General features: G+C 40.2%; 1 protein-coding gene across 2 annotated transcripts in view; it reads left to right on the top strand.

Annotated features, from left to right (window-relative positions):
- Positions 1-575: 575 nt before the first annotated feature.
- Positions 576-25181, top strand: part of ROS1 (ROS proto-oncogene 1, receptor tyrosine kinase) — a 131144-nt gene continuing 106538 nt past the window's right edge. For both annotated transcript variants that reach the window (XM_068985230.1, XM_068985232.1), the window contains exons 1-5: positions 576-698; positions 14431-14475; positions 16888-16947; positions 19667-19693; positions 24521-24581. In XM_068985230.1, the coding sequence (XP_068841331.1) occupies positions 576-698; positions 14431-14475; positions 16888-16947; positions 19667-19693; positions 24521-24581 (316 nt within the window). The remainder of the gene's footprint in view (positions 699-14430; positions 14476-16887; positions 16948-19666; positions 19694-24520; positions 24582-25181) is intronic.

Consider the following 25181-nt stretch of genomic DNA (forward strand, 5'->3'; position numbering starts at 1 on the left):
GTTTGCTTTTTCATTTTAAAGTGTGTATGTTTGGTTTCAAAGGGTTAAGTTTTTCCTCTCTGCTGCATCATCTGATTTGGGCCCTTTGATTTTTTTTTTTAATATTCTTTATTAGAATAGTGTTACTGTTTGCTAAACATGCTTAAAACCCAGTTTCCTGCATAGCTGAACAAACCTCAAAGAAGTGAAGTGGTGGGGGGTCCACTGAGTCTGATCCCCTCTCAGACTGTGCGCCTGTCACGTGCTGGCTGAAATGTAATTTGCCTTCTCTGCTTTGTTTACTTTCCTTGTGAAGCGCTCTCCTAAGACCTAACCTTTACTCGGTGGGTGACTTTCTTTATGGGAGTGAAAGGAAGCCTCCTTATGAAATAGCTGTTATGGGAATGATACGAACTATCTAGGACTCAAAGTTCTAAACATTATTTAAAAGGCAAAGAGATCCCGACACATCAGAACAAGACCAAAAAGTCCACCCGCCACTCTTTCAACTGCAGTGATGAAACCCAAAGAATTCAGATAGTGAGATGGAGAATATGAGAAGAAAGTTCATGTGAAAATCCGCCATTAGTGAAGTGATGAAGAACCTTTACTGGCTTAGTCTGAAACTTGTCAATTTTGCAACTCTTGGCTGCATATGGATTTCTGTGGGCCAGTGTACAGTTTTAAACAGCTGTTTAAAGTCATGTGTAACTAACCTGGTAAGTTTTCCTGGTCTAATATTTCTTTATAGGAAGCAGAACAGATAGAATTCAGCTTGTTATATTGGTTGAATTATTTTCTCTTTATGAGAAGTTTTCTCATGAGAAATGATGGCAAGGCAAGAGTCTTTTTCCAAAATAAGTTAGGAACGTTAGTGATTATAGTAAGTAGGGCAGAGCTGCTTCATTTCTTTCAAGTTGTCTGTTCATAGATTATTATTATTATTTTTGCAACAGGGGACATGGGATTCGGGCAAAGGAGGCGTAAATGAAATCAGTTTGCACACCTTAAAAAATATCAGTTAAACTCATTTATTACAAAATCGTTTATATTTGTCTTGAAGCATGAAATAGGTTCGGCCACAGGGCAATGCCTTGTCATTGCAGGCAAAAGTACTGTTTGTAATGTGGATAGATGATTATATCGGGAGGGGGATGATGAGGGAAGCAGATGTGGATGCCATGTATAACACTTTATCTCATTATTAATCATTATATATTTACATGTTATTTTATGTATTATATACTTATATATGATTATCATTATTAAATGACAGAATTATTTGTAAATTCCTATCTGTGCATTTATAATATTTTTGGTGAGTTTTTCTGGACATTTATAATTTTCTTCTCCTTTCTGGTTGTCATTCCTCCTAAATAGTGTTTCACATCTTTAGAGTTATTGTGACTTATTTGTGCTTAAAACAGTCACTGAGTCAACTTTAAAAGCCAAATACATTCTAGTCAGGGAAAGATGTACTCTCCTTATCTAAAGACAATATGACAATACTTACAGTCATATTTTTAAAATAAAAAAATACCAAATACTATTCATTATTAGGCTAAAGTATTAGAGATAGAAGTCTGTGATAGAGTGAAAAAGGAAAGGCATTTGTGTTATACTCAGTTTAATTTAAACTATCATTTTAAACACTGCTTAAGCTTACTATTGTTTCAGCACTTTAAAAAAATATGGTTCAAAAAAATAATAAAAATATGGTTGGTATTTTATAAAATTCTTTGCTGAAGACGTCACTACCATGAACGTAGAAATATGTGCTTTAGGGTTTTTATAAACCTAAATATCCAAACTTAAAAACGGAAAACTGGGACTATTAAATATTTTCTTTTTTATTAAATTTTTTTCTCTGATTATAGAAACAATACATATTCATTGTAAAATGTTTATGATAGAGAAGAATAAAAGAAAAAATACTGTAATTCTACAACTATTGACCTATAATCGTATTTTCTTTCAATGATTTTTTCCTCAAGTATGTATATAATTTTTCACACACTGTGCACCCAGCTCTTTCATTGAACATTACTTTGTGGATTTTCCTGTACACAGGAAAACAGTTTATTGCACTGTTTGAATGTTTGATGCTTTTATGGAAATACAGTCCTTAATATATTTTAAATATTCCATCATATGAAAGTGCCACTATACTTTGTTTATTAATTTCCCAACTATCAAAACTGATGTTGGCTGTTTCTATTATTGGAGTCTCCATTTTAATTTTTAGCTAAACTTAGTCTTATCTTATTTTTGTGTGTGGGCTCCTTGATTTCAGGGTTTGGCAGAAGGAGTAGACAGTCTGTTCCTTTGCTGAGTTGCCTTCCGTTCACCTCCTACAGAGAAAGGCACAGCTGATATGGTGGCAACTGCAGAAGACACGGTCTGCCAGTTTGACTAGCGATGGTAATCATGTTCTCCATCTGTTCCTCCCACATCAGGGCAGGGGAGACAAAAGCTAGGTGAAAGAACAATGAACAGAGCCACAGATCAGAGGAACGATATGAAAAGTGCTGGAGTTTATTGCACTGTTTGAACTTTTTTTTCTCTGCTACTGTTTTTAGCTTGGACTTTGCTACACAGGTCATCTTTGATTTTATTGGGTAGTGCTTTGTGTTAATTAATTTTTTGTTATCATGCTTGGTAAATAACATATAACATACTTACTATAACTGACAATTCATGTATCTCAACATTTTTAGAAAATTATTAGTCATTATTTCTCAAAAGGTTGCCTCTTCTATATCCTTTTTTTGCCTACTGATACTCTGTGCATGTTCACTCACTCAGTTGCATCTGTCTCTTTGGGCCCATGGATTGTAACCTGCCAGGCTCCTCTGGAATTTCCCAGGCAAGGATACTAGAGTGGGTTGCCATCTCCTCCTCCAGCGATCTTCCCTACCCAGGGATCAAAACTGTGTCCCTGCATCTTTTGTATTGGCGGGCAGATTATTTACCACTGAACCACCTCGGAAGCCCTGAGACTCAAATTAGATGTATATTATATTATCATTCTCACTGGGTGATTCTTGATATTGAGGCATCTTTGCCTTTTAAAAAGAAACAGAAGTGTCTTGTAGAAAGGAATGTTAAAACTGCTGTCCCCAAATGCACAAATCATAGTTCTCTATTTGAGCGTGGGCTTTACACTAATGGAGGAATCTGTATGTTTTAGTTGAGTGTATTAACTGACCTGATATTTTAAGATTGCATATGCCATGTGCTGCATAGAGCAAAAAAATAATTATTTTTCAGAACACTAGCATTGTGAGATCCTTTATGAAAAAAAAAAAACAAAAGAGATTCATGGCCAAATAATTTATGGAAATGCTTTTTGCCCATACCCTCTTATTGTAGATTCAACAGGATACAACCTCATATTGATGGCTTGGTTTATTCATGATTTTGTGATCTTTGGCAATAAAACTTTTTTTTTTTAAGTAACAAATCCCAACAGTTGAGGACCTAGTGCTCAGAAGTACTCTTTTAGAAGCCTCAAGTCAATTCAATAAGATTGTCAGAAATAATAAGTTTCAGAAGGTTGTCCTGTTTAAAAAAGTATATATATATATATGTATATACACAATACCTTTCTTATATATCAATATACAACTTTATAACACACATGCTAAGTTGCTTCAGTTGTGTCCAACTCTTTGTGATCCTATGGACTGTAGCCCTCCAGGCTGCCCTGTCCATGGGGATTCTCCAGGCAAGATGCGGGAGTGGGTTGCCATGTCCTCCTCCAGGGGATCTTCCCAACCCAGGGATCCAACCTGCATCTCTTATGTCTCCTGCATTGACAAGTGGGTTCTTTACCACCAGTGCCACCAAACCATAATTCCAAAATTCCATAAAATATCCAGAAATTAGTACAATATGTACCAATACAGGAATAGGCAAGCCAGTAAAACAGAATATGCTCCAGAAATTATACTATGTACATAAGGGAGTGTGGACTATGATAAAGATGAAAATTCAAGCCAAAGTGAGGCTATCCATTTAGAATGAAAAGTAATTCCTCCCCTCAGTAGGTGAAAGAATCAGTAAACTGACAGTTCAGGTAAGGAAATATTGTTCAAAGCTATGATAAAAAGAAATGAGCTATCAAGCCGTGAAAGACATGGAGGAAGCCTAAATGCCTGTTGCTAAGTGGAAGAAGCAACCTGAAAAGGCTGTGTGACTCCAGCTGTATGATGCTGCAGAGATACCGGAAAGGTCCGTGGTTCAGAGCGATGGTGTTGGGCTGTGGGGAGATGGATGGGCAGAACACAGAGGATTGTCGCAGCAGTGAAAGTACTCTGTATGGTATTATATTATTATACTTTTGTCCAAATACCAAGACTGAACCCTAAGGTAAATTGTGGACTTTGGGTGGTTGTGATTATCCCACTGTAGGCTCGTGCTTACTAAAAATGTGCTATTCTGGTGAATGGTGTTGATAATGGGAGAAGCTATGCGTGTGTGGGAGCAGGGAGCTGATGGGAAATCTCTGTACCTTCAACTCAGTTCTGTCATACACCTTAAGCTGATCTAAACAAAATAAAGTAAAAAATAAAGTACTCCTTTCTTTGAAAAGAAAAGTGAAAAAAAAAAGATTCAAAAAATTTCAACTCCTATTAACATATTACTACCAGATTAAAATAATATATATAATTTAAATACAAACAGACAACAAAAACAGAACAAGACCTCATCCTATAAAATATTTTGTTACGTTAGGGAAGACTATTTGTATAATCTTGGAGTGGGAAAGAAGTTGGTTTCAAAAACCTAGATTCACTAAAAGAAACTATTAATAAATTCAACTGCTTAGAAATTAAATATATGACAATAAACAGAAAACAATAAAAACAAAGTCAAAGAATGGAAAAAGTTTTACATATGATAAACACAATTTTACCAACTCTTAGGAGAGTATTTAAATATTGTTCAGAACAAGAAGGCCTGCTTTTTTAATAAAGAAGCATTAATGACTAAAAAATGTGATAGATGTTCAACCTCACAGCAACATAGAACTGCATAGGAAAACCTGTGGTGGATTCATGTTGATGTATGGCAAAACCAATACAATATTGTAAAGTTAAAAAAAAAAAGAATTGCATAGCAAAAGTGAATTATCAGTTTTTATTCTATCAGATTGGCAGAGATAAAGACATCTTATAATTGGCCAAGTTTGGATAAGCTGGAACTTCCATGTGCTTTTCATTAGGATGTAACTTGATAGCATTCTAGAAAATACTGGGTAAATAAATATCAAAATTAAAAGAGAATGCATACTTTTAACCCTGAACATCAAGAAATTTATCTGAAGAGATTATATCATCACTACCAAGGGAACATTTCATGCAAAAATGGGCTCGATAAAGGACAGAAATGGTATGGACCTAACAGATGCAGAATATATTAAGAAGAGGTGGCAAGAATATACAGAAGAACTGTACAAAAAAGATCTTCATGACCCAGATAATCATGACAGTATGATCGCTCACCTACAGCCAGACATCCTGGAATGTGAAGTCAAGTGGGCCTTAGAAAGCATCACTACGAACAAAGCTAGTGGAGGTGATGGAATTCCAGTAGGTCTATTTCAAATCCTGAAAGATGATGCTGTGAAAGTGCTGCACTCAATAGGCCGGCAAATGTGGAAAACTCAGCAGTGGCCACAGGACTGGAAAAGGTCAGTTTTCATTCCAATCCCAAAGAAAGGCAATGCCAAAGAATGCTCAAACTACCACACAATTGCACTCATCTCACACGCTAGTAAAGTAATGCTCAAAATTCTCCAAGCCAGGCTTCAGCAATACGTGAACCGTGAACTTCCAGATGTTCAAGCTGGTTTTAGAAAAGGCAGAGGAACCAGAGATTAAATTGCCAACATCTGCTGGATCATGGAAAAAGCAAGAGATTTCCAGAAAAACATCTATTTCTGCTTTATTGACTATGCCAAAGCCTTTGCCTGTGTGGATCACAATAAACTGGGGAAAATTCTTCAAGAGATGGGAATACCAGACCACCTGACCTGCCTCTTTATATGCAGGTCAGGAGGCAACAGTTAGAACTGGACATGGAACAACAGACTGGTTCCAAATAGGAAAAGGAGTACGTCAAGGCTGTATATTGTCACCTTGTTTATTTAACTTATATGCAGAGTACATCATGAGAAACTCTGGGCTGGAAGAAGCACAAGCTTCAATGAAGATTGCCAGGAGAAATATCAATAACCTCAAATATGCAGATGACACTACCCTTAGGGCAGAAAGTGAAGAAATAAAGAGCCTCTTGATGAAAGTGAAAGTGGAGAGTGAAAAAGTTGGCTTAAAGCTCAACATTCAGAAAACGAAGGTCATGGCATCTGATCCCATCGCTTCATGGGAAATAGATGGGGAAACAGTGGAAACAGTGTCAGACTTTATTTTTTGGGCCCCAAAATCACTGCAGATGGTGATTGCAGCCATGAAATTAAAAGACGCTTACTCCTTGGAAGAAAAGTTATGACCAACCTAGATAGCATATTCAAAAGCAGAGACATGACTTTGCCAACTAAGGTCTGTCTAGTCAAGGCTATGGTTTTTCCAGTGGTCATGTATGGATGCGAGAGTTGGACTGCGAAGAAGGCTGAGCGCTGAAGAATTGATGCTTTTGAACTGTGGTGTTGGAGAAGACTCTTGAGAGTCTCTTGGACTGCAAGGAGATCCAACCAATGTATTCTGAAGGAGATCAGCCCTGGGATTTCTTTGGAAGGACTGATGCTAAAGCTGAAACTCCAGTACTTTGGCCACCTCATGGGAAGAGTTGACTCATTGGAAAAGACTCTGATGGTGGGAGGGATTGGGGGCAGGAGGAAAAGGGGATGACAGAGGGTGAGATGGCTTGATGGAATCACCGACTCGGATGTGAGTCTGAATGAACTCCGGGAGATGGTGATGGACAGGGAGGCCTGGTGTGCTGCGATTCACGGGGTCACAAAGAGTCGGACCCGACTGAGTGACTGAACTAAACTGAACTCAACTGAACTGAATGATATGTCTGCAAAAGGCTGTTTATAGCAAATTTGCACATAATATTAATAATAGATTTCTAAGTGCCTGGCAGTGTACTATAATAATGAATATATAATTTAATTTAATCTTCACAGAACTTTGAGTGAGTGAGTGAAGTCGCTCAGTCATGTCCAACTCTGCGACCCCGTGGACTGTAGCCCACCAGGCTCCTCTGTCCATGGGATTCTCCAGGCAAGAATACTGGAGTGGGTTGCCATTTCCTTCTCCAGGGGATCTTCCCAACCCAGGGATCGAACCCAGGTCTCCCGCATTGCAGGCAGACGCGTTAGCCTCTGAGCCACCAGGGAAGCCCCACAGAACTTTAAGCACTAATTATTATCCTACTTATGTTTCAGATGAGAATACGAAGTTTAAACAACACAGCTAACTTTTAAAATGATCACATCAGGAGCAAATATCATATGTGGGATTAAAATGCAGATCATTCTGCTCTGTTTCACTAATAATAGGAAGTAAAGAGTGAAGTTAGTTCCGCCTGAGGTGGGCAATATGGGGCCGCTTGTGCCAAGAAGTAGGAGTTGGGTTGAGGATTTAAGTTTCTGGGACTGGGACAGTGTCTTTCAAGCAGGTAATTGGAAGAGGTGAGCTCAGGTAAATGAGAACTCTCACTCCAATGTGAGGAATTCAGGACAGATTAGAGGCAGCATCTGTGCTTTGGTTAAGGGCACAGGCTCTGGAGGCAACTAGTGCCCCATTAAAATCCTAACTCTTGGACAACTTACTAGACCTCCCTGTCTCTCAGCCGCAAAATGAAGTTAATGAAAGTATCTCCCGAATAGGGTTGTTGGGACGTTGAATGAGATTCAGTGTAGAACACCAAGAAGAGTGCCTGGAACTTGAGACTCACTCACTAATGTTAGCTATGATTATGGGGAGGAGGGGGATGGAGAGAGAGTTGGAAATTAGGGAAGAGTGTTGACAAAATCATCTTCCTCTGAACCCCCTAGACCTGACTCATGAGGCTACCTTGCCCAAGACTGTTTGATGGGCACGCCATTTGGTTTATTAAACTTAATTTTGAGAGCTGCCAACAGAAAAACTCAATACTATTACGGTGTGACTTAAAGGTCACCAAGAAATGTCTCTGTTGTTTCATTGTTTAAAAACTACCCAGGTATTCACTCTTTTGCTTTTATGAGCTAACATTGATTTTTGAAGGGATAGGAAAAATTTCAATTGCAAATTCGCTGTCTTACATGTCATTGTATTTGATTGTGTTTCAATCACATATGGGGGAATCAAAAGCTTCATTTTGAACAAAATTATGAACACAAAGAACTATGTAGCATTTGGTTGCACAATTAACCTAAAAAATACAGTTCTTACTCTCTATGTACTTAATTATCTAAAAACAAAAAATATTAAGCTTTCTTCTCCTTTCTCTAAAAATATAAATGGTTAGGGAATGGAGATCAGAGGAATCTTTATTCACACACCAAATGAGAGGAAAAGAAGTCAACATTTGTCCTTTGGTTCCTATGTCTGATTACTTCTCAAGAAATGAGAGTAATCCCTCATGATCTTAGGCTACTGGGTGATGCTTCCAAGGCACTTCTGGACCCTTTCTGAATAGTAGGCCGTCTTGAATTCTTGGATTTATTCCTTCAGCATATAGTTATTGGACACCATTATCCTTTTGGCATTGTTCTAGAGGCTGGAGAGAGTGAGCAGCAAAGTGGATGGTGCTTACATGGAATGGAAAGAGAAGGCTCCAGTGACGGTCATCTTTTTGCTATCTTCTGAAAAGCACAGGCTCTTCCAAAGGCCACAACAGATGCTTAAGCCACCTTCCAAGCCCTTTTAGATTTTCTGTTGTCTCTTGAAACGTATCTTGCTTGTAGTGCTGGGTCACCCCAGGACAGATGGTGTGCTCCTTGCTAAACTAATCACCTCTCCAATTCAATGGCTCAGATTCAGCAACTTTTGAGGAGAGGTTCTGGTCAGTACTGAACCTTCTAAGTGACTCATTGGGAAAAGAATTTGCCTGCCAAGGCAGGAGTCACAGGAGGCACTGGTTCCATTCCTGGGTCAGGAGGATCCCCTGGAGGAGGAAATGGCTATCCACTTCAGTATTCTTGCCTGGAAAAGCCCATGGACAGAGGAGTCTGGCGGGCTACAGTCCATAGAGTCCTAAAGAGTTGGACACGCCTGAGCACAGGCTGGTGCTGGTTAGTGCCAGTTAGAGTTACTAAAAATATTCACTTAGTTCTCCTCTGCCTATAATTCTAAGTCAATGAGTAGGGCGGGTTGACAATGATATCATACCTATGTAAGGTTATTTGGGTGCATACCAGGTTATCATAGACTCAGCATTGCCATCTTTTGTAAGCCTTTCTTCTCAAGAAGGACTCTGCTCAAAAATGACTAGAGAGAGGATGAACAGTTTATAGACTCTTCCTTCTTAGTTTCCATTTATTTTCCTTCAGTCATAAAAAAGATCTTAAAATTTGTGAAAATGTGAGAAATAAACAGAGGAATCTGTTGTTTCACTGTATGCAATATTCTGAATTTGTATATTTCCCTTTGCTCTTAATAAGACTGCTTTAAAAAAAAATGTCGTGTGCCATGAGGTTAGAAGATCTGACCCCTAATTTGTCACGTAGCAGCTGTTGCACTTGCTTGCACACAATTATGCAGACACAGTGCCTCTGTGTAAAGTCTCGAATGTGTTTGCAAACTGGGCTTTTAAGAATTAATATCAATCTCGTATCTATCTGTGAGACAAATGAGACTTTAGTTTTTGTTTGTTTTAAGAAAAGAACCCTGGGCTTCAATGAACCATCAGCAAAAAATGTTGAAGCCATGACTATATAAATGAAAATAGGATGGTCTTCAATCAAAATACTGTTAAACCTGCACCAAGCTTGACCTATTGTACTACTTGTGAACAATTTAGAAATTTCTGGGTTGTGATTATATGCTAACTTGATGATTCATGGGAAATCCAGATGGGAATCTAATAATTCTTTTTGCCCAGCATGCGGGATCTTAGTTCCCACACCAGGGATTGAACCCATGCCCTCTACAGCAGAAAGGTGGAGTCCCAGGGGAGTCTGGTGGGAATCTAATAACTCTTGACGACAATGGGTGGTATTCTGTTTCATTTTACAGTAACAGGCTCTAGTAGTCACGTACAAGTTGTTTCGTCTGTGAGATTTAAGCAATGCGAAAGGAAGATGGATACAGATACTCAAAAGCTTATATACTAAACAAGGTTGATGGCCCTTATGTTTACAAGAAGCTGAGAAAGATGGAAAAAATGTTTAATTTTTTTTTTAAGATTGGCATCCAAGTTATAGAGATATGAGTAGAGAAATCTTTTAAATAGGAGCACAATTTTAGACTGTGCCTTAAGTCTTCATGCAACTAATTGAAAATGTAGCTCTGCTCTTCATTTAACCATGGATAGTTGACATTTTAAAGGACTGGGTGGCAGAAAATTATGTTTATATAAAAATTGCTTCATCAAATGTGAACACTTTGCTAAGTGGCTTATCATGAAATTTGCCAAATCTCTGAAAAAGCAACAGTTCAAAATGAGGTTGAGAGTGTAATTTGAAACAGAATGTCCTATTTTGTTAGTTTGGCCACTTTGATTAAAACCTTCTGTGAGGCAACTTTCGTGATCGGCTGAGATGCAAGTTAACATGACAATATGTTGACCTAGTAAACAAAAAGCACAATGGCTCTGTAACCAAGAACAGATACAGTCACTTCACTGCTTAGTGAAAACAGCACAGCCTAACCCCTTAACCACTGCTCCCTGTCCCTCTGCCCCAAGGGGGAAAAAAACAGTTTCAACAGTGGCCTCTTTTGGACATATGTAAATCCCTTCATGGAAAAGTTACGAAACCCCAGAAAATCCCACTTGTGAATCATTGTAGTTTTTGACCCAGAAGTTAGTTCCTATAATGCTCATTTCATGAAAAACTTCCCCCAACCCCCATTTCTAGTGGTTAGTTTGCATAAAAAAAGCTCAAGACTATAAACCTGACAAACCATAATTTTCCCAAACAGGCAGGATTTTTTTTAGCAATTAACAGGTTAAGCTCATTATTCAGACAAAGTCAAAGTCTCTGAGTATGATTGTGTGTGTGTACGTGCCTGCTTAGTCCCTTAGTCTTGTCTGACTCTTTGTGACCCCATGCACTGTAGCCGGCCAGGCTCCTCTCTCCATGGAATTTTCCAGGCAAGTATACTGGAGAGAGTTGCCAGGTCCTACTACAGAGGATCTTCCCGACCCAGGGATCAAACCCATGTCTCTTGCATCTCCTGCATTGGCAGGCAGATTCTTTACCACTGAGCCATCTGGGAAGCCCCATGATGATATAAGCCACAGATTAATGATTATGCTAATCACTATGCTAATCACATATGTGATTATATGTTGTTGTTGTTCAGTTGCTCAGTCGTGTCTCATTCTTTGCGACCCCATGGACTGTAGCGCTCTAGGCTTCCCTATCCTTTGCCAACTCCAGGAGGTTGCTCAAACTCAAGTCCATTGAGTCAGTGATGCCATCCAACCATCTCATTCTCTGTCGTCCCCTTCTCCTCCTGCCGTCAGTCTTTCCCAGCATCAGCATCTTTTCAAATGAGTCAGTTCTTCATATCAGGTGGCCAAAGTATTGGAGTTTCAGCTTCAGCATCAATCCTTCCAATGAATATTCAGAACTGATTTCCTTTAGGATTGACTGAATTGATTTCTTTGCAGGCCAAGGGACTCTCCAGAGTCTTCTCCAACACCACAGTTCAAAAGCATCAATTCTTCAGTGTTCAGCTTTCTTTAGGGTCCAATTCTCACATCCATATGTGGCTACTAGAAAAACTATAACTTTGACTATACGGACCTTTGTTGGCAAAGTAATGTCTCTGCTTTTTAACATGCTGTCTAGGTTGGTCATAGCTTTTCTTCCAAGGAGCAAGTGTGTTTTGATTTCACGGCTGCAGTCACTATCAGCACTGATTTTGGAGCCCAAGAAAATAAAGTTTGTCACTGTTTCCATTGTTTCCCCATCTATTTGCCATGAAGTAGTGGGACTGGATGCCATAATCTTCATTTTTTGAATGTTGAGTTTTAAGCCAGCTTTTTCACTCTCCTCTTTCACCTTCATCAAGAAGCTCTTTAGTTCCTCTTCATTTTCTGCCTTAAGGGTGGTGTCATCTGCATATCTGAGGTTATTGATATTTCTTTCAACAATCTTGACTCCAGCTTGTACTTCATCCAGCCTGGCATTTTGCATGATATACTCCGCATATAAGTTAAATAAACTGGGTGACAACATACAGCCTTGATGTACTCCTTTCTCCATTTAAACCTATGATTATATGTGTCATGTGGGAAAAATCATTCAAAGGACCCCATGGTGATGATGGAACAGGCCTCCGAAACCTTGGGGTGCTTTGAGGTTTTGCATGACACATGTAATTGTATGTCTGATTAGCACAGTCATTAATCTATTTCCGGCATGCGTACTCTACACAGGTTTCCCGATACCACCTTCGTCTCTGTATAAGACAATTTAAGTGATTTGTGTTATAAGGGCATTGTGGCATTCTCCAAGTCATGTGCTTGGCAATTTACTCAAGTAAAGTGGAATACAGTGTTTTTTCACTATCCCTATTTTGGGGGGCTTCCAGGGCTTCCCAGGCGGCACTAGTGATAAAGAACCCACCTGCCAATACAGGAGACTTAAGAGCTGTGGGTTCGATCCCTGGGTCAGGAAGATTCCCTGGAGAAGGAAATGGTCACCCACTCCAGTGTTTTTGCCTGGAAAATCCCATGGACAGAGGAGCTTGACAGGATATAGTCCATAGGGTCACAAACAGCCCAGCATGACTGAAGTGACTTTGTACACAAACACTAATTTTTACACCATGGCTTTATACAAAACTGTTTAATCTGTCTTCTGGTGGTATAGTATTTACAACAGAAATGTTGTATGTTAAATGGTGTACTTTGCAAGCAACCCAAACACCTGGTTAGCATAAATCTTTTAGTGGTAATGCCATTCCATTAGCTCCTTTGTTTCCAGAACTTCTGAAAATCCCTCTGCTGAAGAGTTGGAGAGTGACTAGTCATATAAACCTCAAATATTGCATAGCCCACTGGCTCAGCTGGTAAAGCACCTGCCTGCTAATGCAGGAGATGCAAAAGACGTGGGTGTGATCCCTGGGTTCAGAAGATGCCCTGGAGAAGGAAATGGCAACCCATTCCAGTATTCTTGCCTGGAGAATCCCATGGACAGAGGAGCCCAGCAGGCTATAGTCTGTGGGGTCGCAAAGAGTCAGACATGACTGAGCATGCATGCATAGACACACACATTGCATAGCCATGAGAACTGAGAAACACTGTTCATATTAGTACATGAGACTATGAGGAACAAAATCAAGTTGTTTCTGGGCTTCAGGTTATTAACCTCCTGGTCAAATAGTCTGCTTAGCTTATGATTTTATTTTTCCATTTTTAAATTCTGGATCTAAGGGCACTAATGATATTTATATAGGAAGTACTTTCTTGGATGGAGGAAAATAGCTTTTCACATTATAAAAACAAATCCAAAATAATAAGCATAGAAACACGAGGAAGAAATACACCTTGAAAAAATCTTGCCTAGGGCAGCTGTTATTCACACTTTCACCTTGTGTGTCATGAACAAAAACGTATACAGATTAAGGTTAGAATATGAATGCATTTTTTGTATGGTTTGTTATATAATATTAATTAAATGCAGTCAATTGTTGTTTTAGTCTCTTTAAAAAAATGAAAAATGCAAATGTAGTTCATTTCTAGTCTGGGAGTCCTTGATTGGCTAATGTCACAGGCTTATTTAATACTTATTTAATTGTTCTTAACCACTTTTTTTGGCTACATCCTGACTCCCACTTTTATCATTTCTGCAGAATCCTTAGGCATTGCATTTTATCCAGGCACACTTTGTTTTATTGCACCCTTCATATATTGTGTTTTTTTACAAATTGAAGATTTGTGATAACCTTGTATTGTTTCATGATGGTTAGCATTTGTTAGCAATAAAACATCTTAAATTAAAGCATGTACTTTTTAAAAAACAGTGCTCTTGTACACTTAATAGATTATAGTATAGTGTGAACATACTTGTACATGCGCTGGGAAGCCCCCAGATTTGCTGATTTCCTTTATTTCAGTAGTCTGGAACCAAACTTGTGGGATCTCCAAGGTATTCCTGTTAACTTGCAGAGGCATCTTGTCTGGTTTTGTGACTGATTTAATGACTTTAAAACATTTGGCTCCTTAATTTACATTTAGAAAACACTGGAGAGGCAAAAAAAGGAAGCTCTTTTTTCTTTTTTTTAATGTTGTGGTGGTTACACCGTCCCTCTTTCTTCATTTCAGGGCAGACAGCCTGATGTTGGCACGCCTCACAATCTGAGTGAACCGGTGAGTAATTGCTTCCACTGCCTGGGATTTTACAGTGTTTGCATTGATAAAAAAGGGACAAAAGTCAGATTTGATTACCGTAATAATAATTCCTAAGTAAAAGCTCATTTAATTGTGCCCGATGGAGGAAGCTGGATGGAAAATAGAGAGAAGTCTGCATCACAGATTATTCAAACATGAGTTCAGGGACAGTGCGTTGAGGTGGAAAGAACATAGGACTAAGCCAAGACCGTGATTTTGATTATACCTAGCTGTGTTCAGTTCAGTTCAGTTGCTCATCCTGTCTGACTCTGTGAGACCCCATGGACTGCAGAAAGCCAGGCTTCCCTGTCCATCACCAACTCCCAGAGCTTGCTCAAACTCATGTCCATCAAGTCAGCGATGCCATCCAACCATCTCATCCTCTGTTGTCCCCTTCTCCTGCCTTCAATCTTTCCCAGCATCAGGGTCTTTTCTAATGAGTCAGTTCTTTGCATGAAGTGGCCAAAATATTGGAGCTTCAGCTTTAGCATCAGTCCTTCCAATGGATGTGGCTTTGGCCAAATTACTTAAAATTTCTGAGATGTAGTTAAAACTACTAAAATGCAGGTATTCTGAGAGGGTTGCATTAGACAGTGTCTGCTCTTTCCTCTAGCAGTTACATTTATAGTCTTCTTTCTTTCCTGCACCTGTATCTATTTACACAACATGTGTTTGGTGACTTCAAGTATAGGTATAAACCAGGCACTGTGCTGGGTAGTAGAGACTTAAGAATGAGTAAAATAGGGTCTCTGTTCCAAAGGACTCACAGTCTTGTAAGAGAGACAGACATGTACCTAAAATCATAGCCAGACAGCATTGTGAGAGTCAGAACAGCGGTGGGTGGGAAGAGAAAGAAGAATACACAGGAGGAAAAGCAGCTTGCTTGCCTGCAGGTCTTGCATGGCTAAAACTAGAAAGATGAAGAGTTTTCTAGAAGGACTAGAGGAGAAAGGTACACTAATCAGAGGGAGCCCTTTGTATCCAGACCCAAAAGTTTGAGACAGCTGAGTTGTGCAGAAAAGGAGGGGTACTTCAGCTTGCTTGAGGGAGTGTGTGTGTGCAGAGACAGGAAGTAGAAGACTGGGCTGGCAAGCTAGGTGGGGCCAGATGGTGGAGAGCTCGGTATACCATGTTGGGAATATTTGGTTTCAATGACACACAGGGTTTTAGATAGGATAAGGATATGATTAGGTTTTGTTATCCCCCATGAAGCTGTTCGCAAGTGGTGGTGGGCCCAGAAAAACAAGGACATGAGTGAGCAAGGAACCAAGACAGAGTGCAGGCAACAAAGAAGTGAATCCGTAGAACCTGGTGATGGATTGTCCATGAGGATGGGGTGGGAAGGCAGTGAAAGAAGGAGAAGGTGCCCTGACTCCTGGTTCAGGCAGCTCAGAAGACTGAAGCGTATTAATAGCAAACAGGAGAGAGAGCAAATTCGAGGGTACAAAGGGAGGAATTTGATGTTTCACATGCGGAATTTGGGGCTTCCCAGGTGGCCCTAGGGGGGGAAGAACCTGCTTGCCAATGCAGGAGATGTAAGAGACACGAGTTCGATCCCTGGGTAGAGAAGATCCCCTGCAGGAGGAAACGGCAACTCACTGCAGTACCGGAGGTGTTTGTCAGGACTCAAATGGAGCTATTTAACAAACAGTTGAAATCTGGGTCTGGCGCTCAGGAAGGGAAGTTCAAATTCGGATGGTTGATACTGACAAGGGAGATGAGCTCAGTTTTGGAGAACCTGAAGAGTGAAAAGAGAAAGCGCTGAGGATAGGACATAGACACGAAAGGAAAAAGGAGAAAAAAAAAAAGAGATGGCAGAGCAGAAGGAACTGAGGGAAAGGGGAAGGCGATTTAGGTGTTATTGCGGCCTGGGCACTGAATGGTCCACGCAATCACAGGCGCAGACAAACCAGGCAAGGAGGCACAAGCTGAATCTGTCCAGTGGGAGGTCAGGGCAGCCGACTTCCCAAACTATCCACCTACCTCGGTTTTGATGTGCTGCCTCTGCTTGAGTCTCCAGCTTTAGGTTTGGCTTGTTGCGTGATACACCCCAAGGACCTATACGATGTGCTTGACACCATGCTGTCCTGGACTTTCCCTGCACCAAGCACCCAGTGGACAGTGTGTTCCCAGACATTCCATTGCTCCCTGGGGTCTAGGCCTGCCCGCCCCAGGCTAGACTCCACTCAGCAACCCTGAGCCACTCCAGGCCCTCCTCTGTCTGTGAATACGACAGCTCTGCTTACACTCTCAAAAGTCCTGATTGCTGCGAGGCCACAGATTCCTTGGCAGATAGATTTCTACTTCGGAACACTGTTAATAGTTGCACATTCAGGTGACTAGAAAAATCACAGTTCTTCAGTCATCAATCTCTCTTACCTTCTCTTATAGTGTATTCAAGGATGTCATTTCTGGAATTCGGCAGATCAGGAAAACTGTGCCTTAAAGTGTGTAAGTATTAATTATGTTTCTGTTTTGATATTAATGTTTCCCTCAAGAGAAACATTTTCCATGAGGATTCCCATGTGAGTTTCCATTGGCTTTTAATTAGCTGGCTTGACTCTAAAGCAAAAGTATGAGTAATACATAATGGAAATGGAGTAATGGAGAAAATGAGATCAGTTTTGTTTTTTTTTTAATCAATTAATTTGGCTTTCTGGGGTCTTAGTTGTGGCACGAGGAAGGCAATGGCACCCCACTCCAGTACTCTTGCCTGGAAAATCCCATGGATGGAGGAGCCTGGTAGGCTGCAGTCCATGGGGTCGCTGAGGGTTGGACACGACTGAAGCGACTTAGCAGCAGCAGCTGCAGTTGCGGCACACGGAATCTTTGTTTGCATCACGGGAGAGCTTTCTCTGTGGTGCATAGACTCTTTAGTTGTGGAGTGAGCTCCGCAGTTGCAGTGTGAGGGCTTAGTTGCTCTGTGGCATGCGAGATCTTAATTCCCCAACCAGGGATTGAACATGCATCCTCTGCATTGCAAAGTGGATTTTAACCCCTGGACCATCGGGGAAGTCCCAAAATCAACATTATTAATGCAACTGGTGAACTGGAAACCGAAAGAAGTTAATGCAAATCATGGAAGCCAGAAATGACCAATTGCTCCAAACTGTAGCGACCTTTTAGTAAAATGTTAAGTATTTGGTAAATGTCCTAGTCCTGTACTTCTCAAATTTTAATATGCAAATATCTGGGATCTCGCTAAAATGCAGATTCTGATTCATTAGGTTTTGTGTGGGGACTAGAAATTCTGTGCTTGTAACACGCTCCTAGGTGATGCAATGCTGGGTGTTTCCAGACCACACTTTGAAGAGACCTAGATCACGTTCAAGGTTTCTCTGTGGGGAAGATGGAAGCAGTCTAACCCAGAGGGCACACACACCTAGGTTTACTTCACTTCGTGTAGGAAATACATTCCCTAATACTTTTTTATTTTTCATTTATCCTGGCTTTGCCAATTAGTGTGTGACTTCGCTAAGGTACTTGGTACTTTACTTTCCTAATAGATAAATTAAGATAATAAGCGAATCTCTGCTAAAGATAGTACTTGCTACACTATAATTAATTACTTCTATCTCATGGATAAGAGTTTTATAATTTAAAAATGGGTTGCTTTGTTCAGTTCAGAGATTAAATTAGTTAGGATCATGATAACTTTAGGTAATATCACTTCTTGAACTTCCTTGGTGGCTGAGATGGTAAAGAATCCACTTGCGATGAGGGAGACCTGGGTTCAGTCCCTGACTTGGGAAGATCCCCTGGAGGGGTGCATGGCAACCCACTCCAGTATTTTTGCCTGGAGAATCCTCATGGACAGTGGAGCTTGATGGGGTAGAGTCCATGGGGTCGCAAAAGAGTTGGACACGACTGAGCGACTAAGCACACAGAATATCATTTTCTATTAATGACTCAAATTACAGCATGGAGATTTAAATAAGGATATTAACGTCTCCGTATGTATAGTCAGTCCTCACAGCTTTTCTTGTATAGGTGTCCTCACAGATTTCAGCTCCACGAGTCACTTACACCCACTCTCCTGCTTGTGACGGTGTGCTTCATAGACTGGCAGTTACCAAAAGATGGAGCAGGGGCTGTTTGGACTTGTGAACAATCACACACTCTAAATACATTTTTCCAAGGACTTCCTGGGTGGCCTGGGGGCTAAGACTCCACACTCCCAGGGCAGAGGGCTGTTGTTTGATCCCTGGTTGGGAAACTAGATCCCACATGCTACAACTAAGACCCAGTGCAGCCAAGTAAATACACAAGCGAAAAAATAAAAACACTTTTCCTTGCCCTTGGTAGCACATTGTCCAGATGGTAGTTTGAATCATTATTTGCCTAGTCACATGTTTAATATCCTTTGCCGACATGTAGGGCTATCAGGGGAGGACGCTTTCTGTCTTGTTCACACTGTCCCCTCCTCCGAACACAGTGAGGGGCTCGTAGCTATTCCTCAGACTGCACTGAGCGAGTGAAGGAATAAGTACCATTTGTTGGGGGAATCAGTCCGGCAAGCAGAGTGGATGCTGGAGTGGCCAGTTTGGGCAGAAGGATCTGCTGGCCTTTCCTAACCAGACCTATTGGTGGCTTTTCATTTCCGATTCTGTCTCCCTTGGCACCTACCAACATCCCTTCATTCTCTAACCTGGTCTATCGTGGATTACTGCTTAGCTGAGATTTTCTAGGAGACATCGTGTGTCCTTATTTTTCCAATAATGCAAAGAACATACTTTTTACAGCAGTTTGTACAGTGGCCTTCCTGGACGGAAGGCCCAGCTCTGGAATCTTTTGCTTTGATTATTCTTTATCGATTGTTTCATCATGTGTTCATGCTCATGCCCCATTGCTCAGCCTTATCCAACTCTTTGTGACCCTTTGGACCATAGTCCACCAGACTTCTCTGTCCATGGGGTTTTCCAGGCAAGAATATTGGAGTGGGTTGCCATATCCTTCTCCAGGTGGTCTTCCTAACTCAGGGATTGAAGCTGAGTCTCCTGTGTCCCCTGCATTGAAGGTGGATTCTTTTACCTGCTGAACCACAGGGGAAGCATTTTGTCGATGGTGGGGCATAAATTAATTTGGCAGAAATGCCTAGCTAAGTGTCATTAAAATTATTTACAACTCTAAAGATTTTGAATAATTTTTCTTTCCTTTTTCCTCCATGCAGAATGAAACCTATGCTGCAGTTTGTGAGGTGAGTGCCAGTCACTTGCAAAAAAGGTGTCATTAAACCTCACATCTTTCTCTCTTATCCTTAAAACACTGTTAAAATAAGGATAAAGGAGGCTGAGTCATTCTTGGTGCACAGAAATGTTCTTGCTAGGAGTGCTCTAACTCTGGGTGTAAAAATGACTGTGTTTCTATCTTTGACTCAAGTATTTGCTGAACTCTACATATCTATGTGCATATATAAAATGCATATATGAACGTACATAGATGTATGTATGCACTCATACACATTCACACGTGTACATATGTACTACTCTAATCTGGTTTGAAAGGTTCTTCTGCTTCCTGAAGCCTGGGTGGTGGGAAGAGAGGAAAAGGCACAGCGAGGATACCCTCATCTCTGCTGATTTCACCTCTTCCCCCTAAAGCCTACGGGTTATCATTAAATACAGTGCATTCAAAGATAACCTTTTATTTATTTGTTTATTTATTTTCTCTTTTGGCCACATTCCACAGCAGGGATTGAACCCATGCTCTCTGCATCGGAAGTGCAGGATCTTAACCACTGAAAACGACCAGGAAAGTCGCAGAAGAGTACTCTTAGGTTGCAATCTTCTTCCTTATTCAGCAAACTCCTTTGGCAACACAGCTTTTTAAAATTTAAATTTCAGTTAATTTACTTCTTGCTATGATAATAAGGGACCTCATACTGACTCTGGCTGGCCAGGTGTCTTCCAATTACCCTCTCCTCTAGCCCCACAGGAGGTCTCTCCCCTGCACTTGACCTTCTTCTCCTTCAGTCTTCTTCAATTAAAATTTCCTGTCCAGGATTCTATATCCTGCAGAATTTATTAGTTTATTTGACAATAGGTACTTATGATGAAGCTGCATTATTTCTCAGTTTCACATCTATGCTGTATTCTATTTAAAATTTCCTTGAAACCAGAGAACAGAACTATCCTATCTTGCCTGAGGAAGAGATACAGATGATTAGTAAAACAGAAAAAATTCCTTCGAATAGAAAATAAAAGCAAAAACTTAAATTGGAATAGTCTCTCAATAGTCTGTGGTGACCCTGTATCTGAGTGATTTTTCCTTGGGAATGAATGGTGATTGAGTTAGGTAAGAAGAAATAAAACAAAGGAAAAATTACTCCTTATGTAAATAGACAATTAAAGCTCATTCCTGGATGAGATTAAAACAAAAACAAAAAGACAACTGCCTGAGAACTCTTTTATGTGACCAAAACAAAAGCAGCAGCCAAAATAACAGTCCCTGAGAGGATTGTGTTTAGAAGCCAGAGAGCGAAAGTGCCTGAAGCATCCAAGCAGTTCAGGACTGGGTTTCTTTCTCTTTTTTAAACTTTGTTAATTTAAAGCCTCTTTTTTTTTAGTTGGAGGATAATTGCTTTATACTGTTGTGTTAATTTTTGCTGTACAACAACGTGAATCTGCAGTACGTATACAGATATCCCCTTCCTCTTAAGCCTCCCTCCCACTCCCTGCATCTCGCCGGTCTAGGTCATCACAGCGCACAGAGCTGAGCTCCCCGCGGTATACAGCAGCTTCCCACTAGCTATTTATGTTACATGTGGCAGCGTATACTCATCAGTGCTGTTTCTCAGTTCGTCCCACCCCCTTCCCGCCCTGTGTCCACACGCCCATTCTCTGCATGGGCATCTCTGTTCCTCGAGGACTGGGTCTCTAGCGCGATAGTTCACTGTTCATCACTATGCTGCCCAGTCCTGCTTACGTAACACGTACCTTTGCTCTCTGTTGTAACATGTAATTATTCTATTCTTTCCTATTATATTTTGCTACTTTATACATTAAATAATGTAGACCTGAACAGTCATACATGCTCGATAGAGGTGGGGGTAAAGAGAGAGATATAGAGATAGATATTTTTAACTCAGCTGCTCACACCTTTAGGAAATTTGAACTCCTCGACCATCAACGCTTCCACCTAGAAAGCTTGGGATTTGCCCACACGTTTCTTGGAGGGAATAGTTTTAGAAGTGGTAGCTTGCAAGGTGTAATTTGGAAAACGATGTGAGCAAGTAAGATGGCTTATCCCTGATAATTTAGAACACAAATTAGATTATCCTAATCTAGAAGGTTCTAAAAACTTATGACTTCTCATTGCCATTTAAGAAAAAGTACAAACTACCAGTGTTTGCTGGCTCATCCACCTCATCTTGCCTCCTGTTCCTTGTTCTCTGCACCAGCCATACTGGCCTTTCCCTCATCTCCGAGTCTATGCGGCATATTCCTACCTCAAGGCATTTGCCCTTGTCCACGTTTTTGCAAGGCCAGCTCCTTCTGATCACTCAGGTCTTGTCTTGAAGGTCACCTCGGCATGGTTCTTCCTGACCACCCTAACTAAAGTTAGTCCCCTTCCTGTCTGGTCATGCCTTATGTCTTTGACTTTTACCTAAGTCTCCTCTTTCATGTCTAACTCTTTGTGACCTTTTGGGTCATAGCCCACCAGGCTCCTCTGTCCATGGGATTCCCCAGGCAAGAATACATTATCCAAGCATACTTTATTTTTTGAGTTAGTTACTTTGTTATTGTGTATTTTCTTCTAAGAGAATATAAATTCCATGAAGTTAGGGAACTTTACTGGTCTTATACACTGCCATAGCCTTAAAATCTAAAACAGTGCTTGGCATGTAAAAGGTATCAGTAAATATTTTTTGAATGAATGACTTTTTAGGAGATGAAGCCACAATTCATATGGAGACTCTGCAATAGAGGCATCCAGGGAGGGTGGTGGGGCCTATCCTCCTTGAGCTGCAGGAATAACAAAAGACAGCAGGTGTGACAGTCAGGGAAACACAGGAGTGGAGCCAGAGGGTGATGATGAAAGTCATCTTACTGCCAGGAGAACAGAGGCAGCAGATGGGTGTAGCCCCTGGGAAGGATGAACTTGGCTTTCACAGTGGCAATGGCAGCTCAGTCGCCTGGAATATGTTGTATAAATGCCGCACCCAGGGCTTTTGGCTCAGATTCTGTGAACTTCATAAATCCAAATTCCTTTAAGTTCTCTCCAGGGCAACTTGAGTTTGAGAAACACTGAATAACTTCATTTGAAGTCTAATGTTAGATGAGAGAGAGAGAGAAAGCGAGATAGAGGGAGGAAGGCACACAGAGAAAGAGAGGGAGAGACAAAAGAAGGAAATCCTATTCAATAGCTTTGCCTCCACTCGAGATAACACTTAAACTCTTTGGAGTACAAACTTCTAGTTATAAGATTAACAAATTCTGGGAATCCAACATACAACATGGTGATTATAGCTAATAACACTGTATTATGTTCTTGAATGCTGCTAAAGAGTTGACCTTAAATATTCTCACCACAAAGCAGAAATGCTAATTATATGATGGAATGAAGGTGTTAGCTTATGGTGGTAATCATTTATCTTAATAAAGCTGGGGAAAAAAGGCAAGCTTCATCGAAGTAAACAAAACATTTAAGCTCCTGGATAGGTCAGAACTAGCTGTGTTACCACATACTCATTATTCCATTTCCTTCCTTCTTCCTCAGTTTTCTTTCTTGAAAAGAAATCCCAGGTTAATGATAATTTTGCTGCCACTTGGTACATTTATTCTCTGCAGTTAATGAATGTGCTGAGTGTATTTTACTGAAACCACAAAGAAGATGTGAAAAATATACTAGACCCTTAAGTTAAATAATCCTGAGTCCAGACTGAGGTATTTAATCCCTAACTAAGCAAACCTGGGCTTATCAGGCTCCACTTCCTTGGAGAGCACAGATCAAATATGGGACAGTTGAGTAATTGCAAATTAAACAGCCCTTCTCTACCTGGACATGCAGAGGAAATGCACTGAGTCATGGTTTCCCTTATTATCATGAGAAACAATAGAATGTTGTCCCAGGGGTTATAATTATAAACTGAATGAGAGTGGGAAGATTGACCGTGATTGTTTTGTAGTTTTATGCTGCATGCCTTTTCTCCTTGCTTTTTCTCCTCCTAACTATTGTTAATGTTAAAAGTCGCAGGAAATTTGTGTCTCAGCCCCCAAAATGTTTACTCTTTTTCAGTTAATGAGATGAGATGTTAAGCACCATTAGGTTTTTGTAGACCTTAAAATTTAACTTTGGCCCTTAGCATTCATTGAAATGTTCAGTTGCTCCAAAGTTTATAGTCCACTTTCAATTTTTCAAGGAAGGCACGGATACATAAAATAAATAGGCTTCATTTTAGGCTAGAGTTTTAAGTAACTCACTAAACCTTTGACTAAGATGCAAACATATAATTGCACTGTTGAGCTCAGTATTTTGTCACTTTGTGGGGTGTCACCCATTAGAAGGTCATGAAATTAACTTACTGGATTAAAGAGTCACAATAAATAAAATGACATAGGATAGAACGCATAAGATTGCATCACGGCTCAGGATTCCTTTTGGAGACGAAAATGTTCTAAATTCAGATTGTGATGATGATTTTACAATTCTTTGAAGATTCTAAAAACCACTGAATTATGTGCTTTAAATGGATAGATTTTATGGTATGTAAAATATATTTCAATAAAGCTGTTTAAAAAAAAGGGAGAAAAACGACCATTTCAGCAATCTTTTTTCCCCAACTTGTATGTGTGTAAAAAGTTGTTTTGTTAAATGTATTTTGGGATTCGGGACATGGTCAAAAAAGATTGAAAGCGGTTGTTCTAATCCCACTAGCAAATGGGAACTTGAGTATTACAGCTCAAATTCTTGATATACAGGTATAGCTATATATCAGGCATTTCTAGTTCAAAATTTGGTTGGAGCTTGTGAGCAAAAGCAGTACAAAGGCTGCGCTGACTGGCATGCTACCTGTCTTCCATAGCGAGAATCCTGTGAAGTCGGCTGCAGCAGCGGGGAAGGCGCGTATGAAGAGGAAGTGCTAGGTAAGTGGACTCGCACAACTGTTGTTGAAAATAATCTGCACCACTCCAGGGACCTGTCCTAATGTAGGGGCAATGAGCCATCTCTTAAAATATCTAGACTTCTATGTCTCAGTATGACACATATATACATACATTTATATAATCAAATATATATATATTTTATCAGCTTCAAATGTGTAATCCATATTTAGAGACTCAGCAAAAGTCTTCTTTCAGAGGAAAACAGGGGAAACAGCATATGACATGTTTAGAATTTGAGATTTTGCCCTCAGTTCAGTGGATGCAATCACTTCTCTCTTAATATAAAGGGACAAATGTGGATCCTGAGCAACTAGCTTATCAGGAAATGCCACTGTTTTAATGAACTGAACGTGTAGAAATATTTTATTTAATGTGAATTTCATTACTCAGCTAACAGTTATTCAATTCACTGAGTGCCTTCTGTAGTTATGGCTCCTTATAACATATTGGGAAATTTGCTGAATGTATAGAAGTTAGGCTTCTCAGTGTTAGATCTGGAGCAAGTAAGGAACTTGACTGTATATGTCTCCAGTTCCCTCTGACTTATTTCAGAGCAGGTTGGGTGTCTTTAAGAGACTT

This window comes from Capricornis sumatraensis, chromosome 13 (assembly GCF_032405125.1).
Source record: "Capricornis sumatraensis isolate serow.1 chromosome 13, serow.2, whole genome shotgun sequence".
Classification (NCBI taxonomy): domain Eukaryota; kingdom Metazoa; phylum Chordata; class Mammalia; order Artiodactyla; family Bovidae; genus Capricornis; species Capricornis sumatraensis.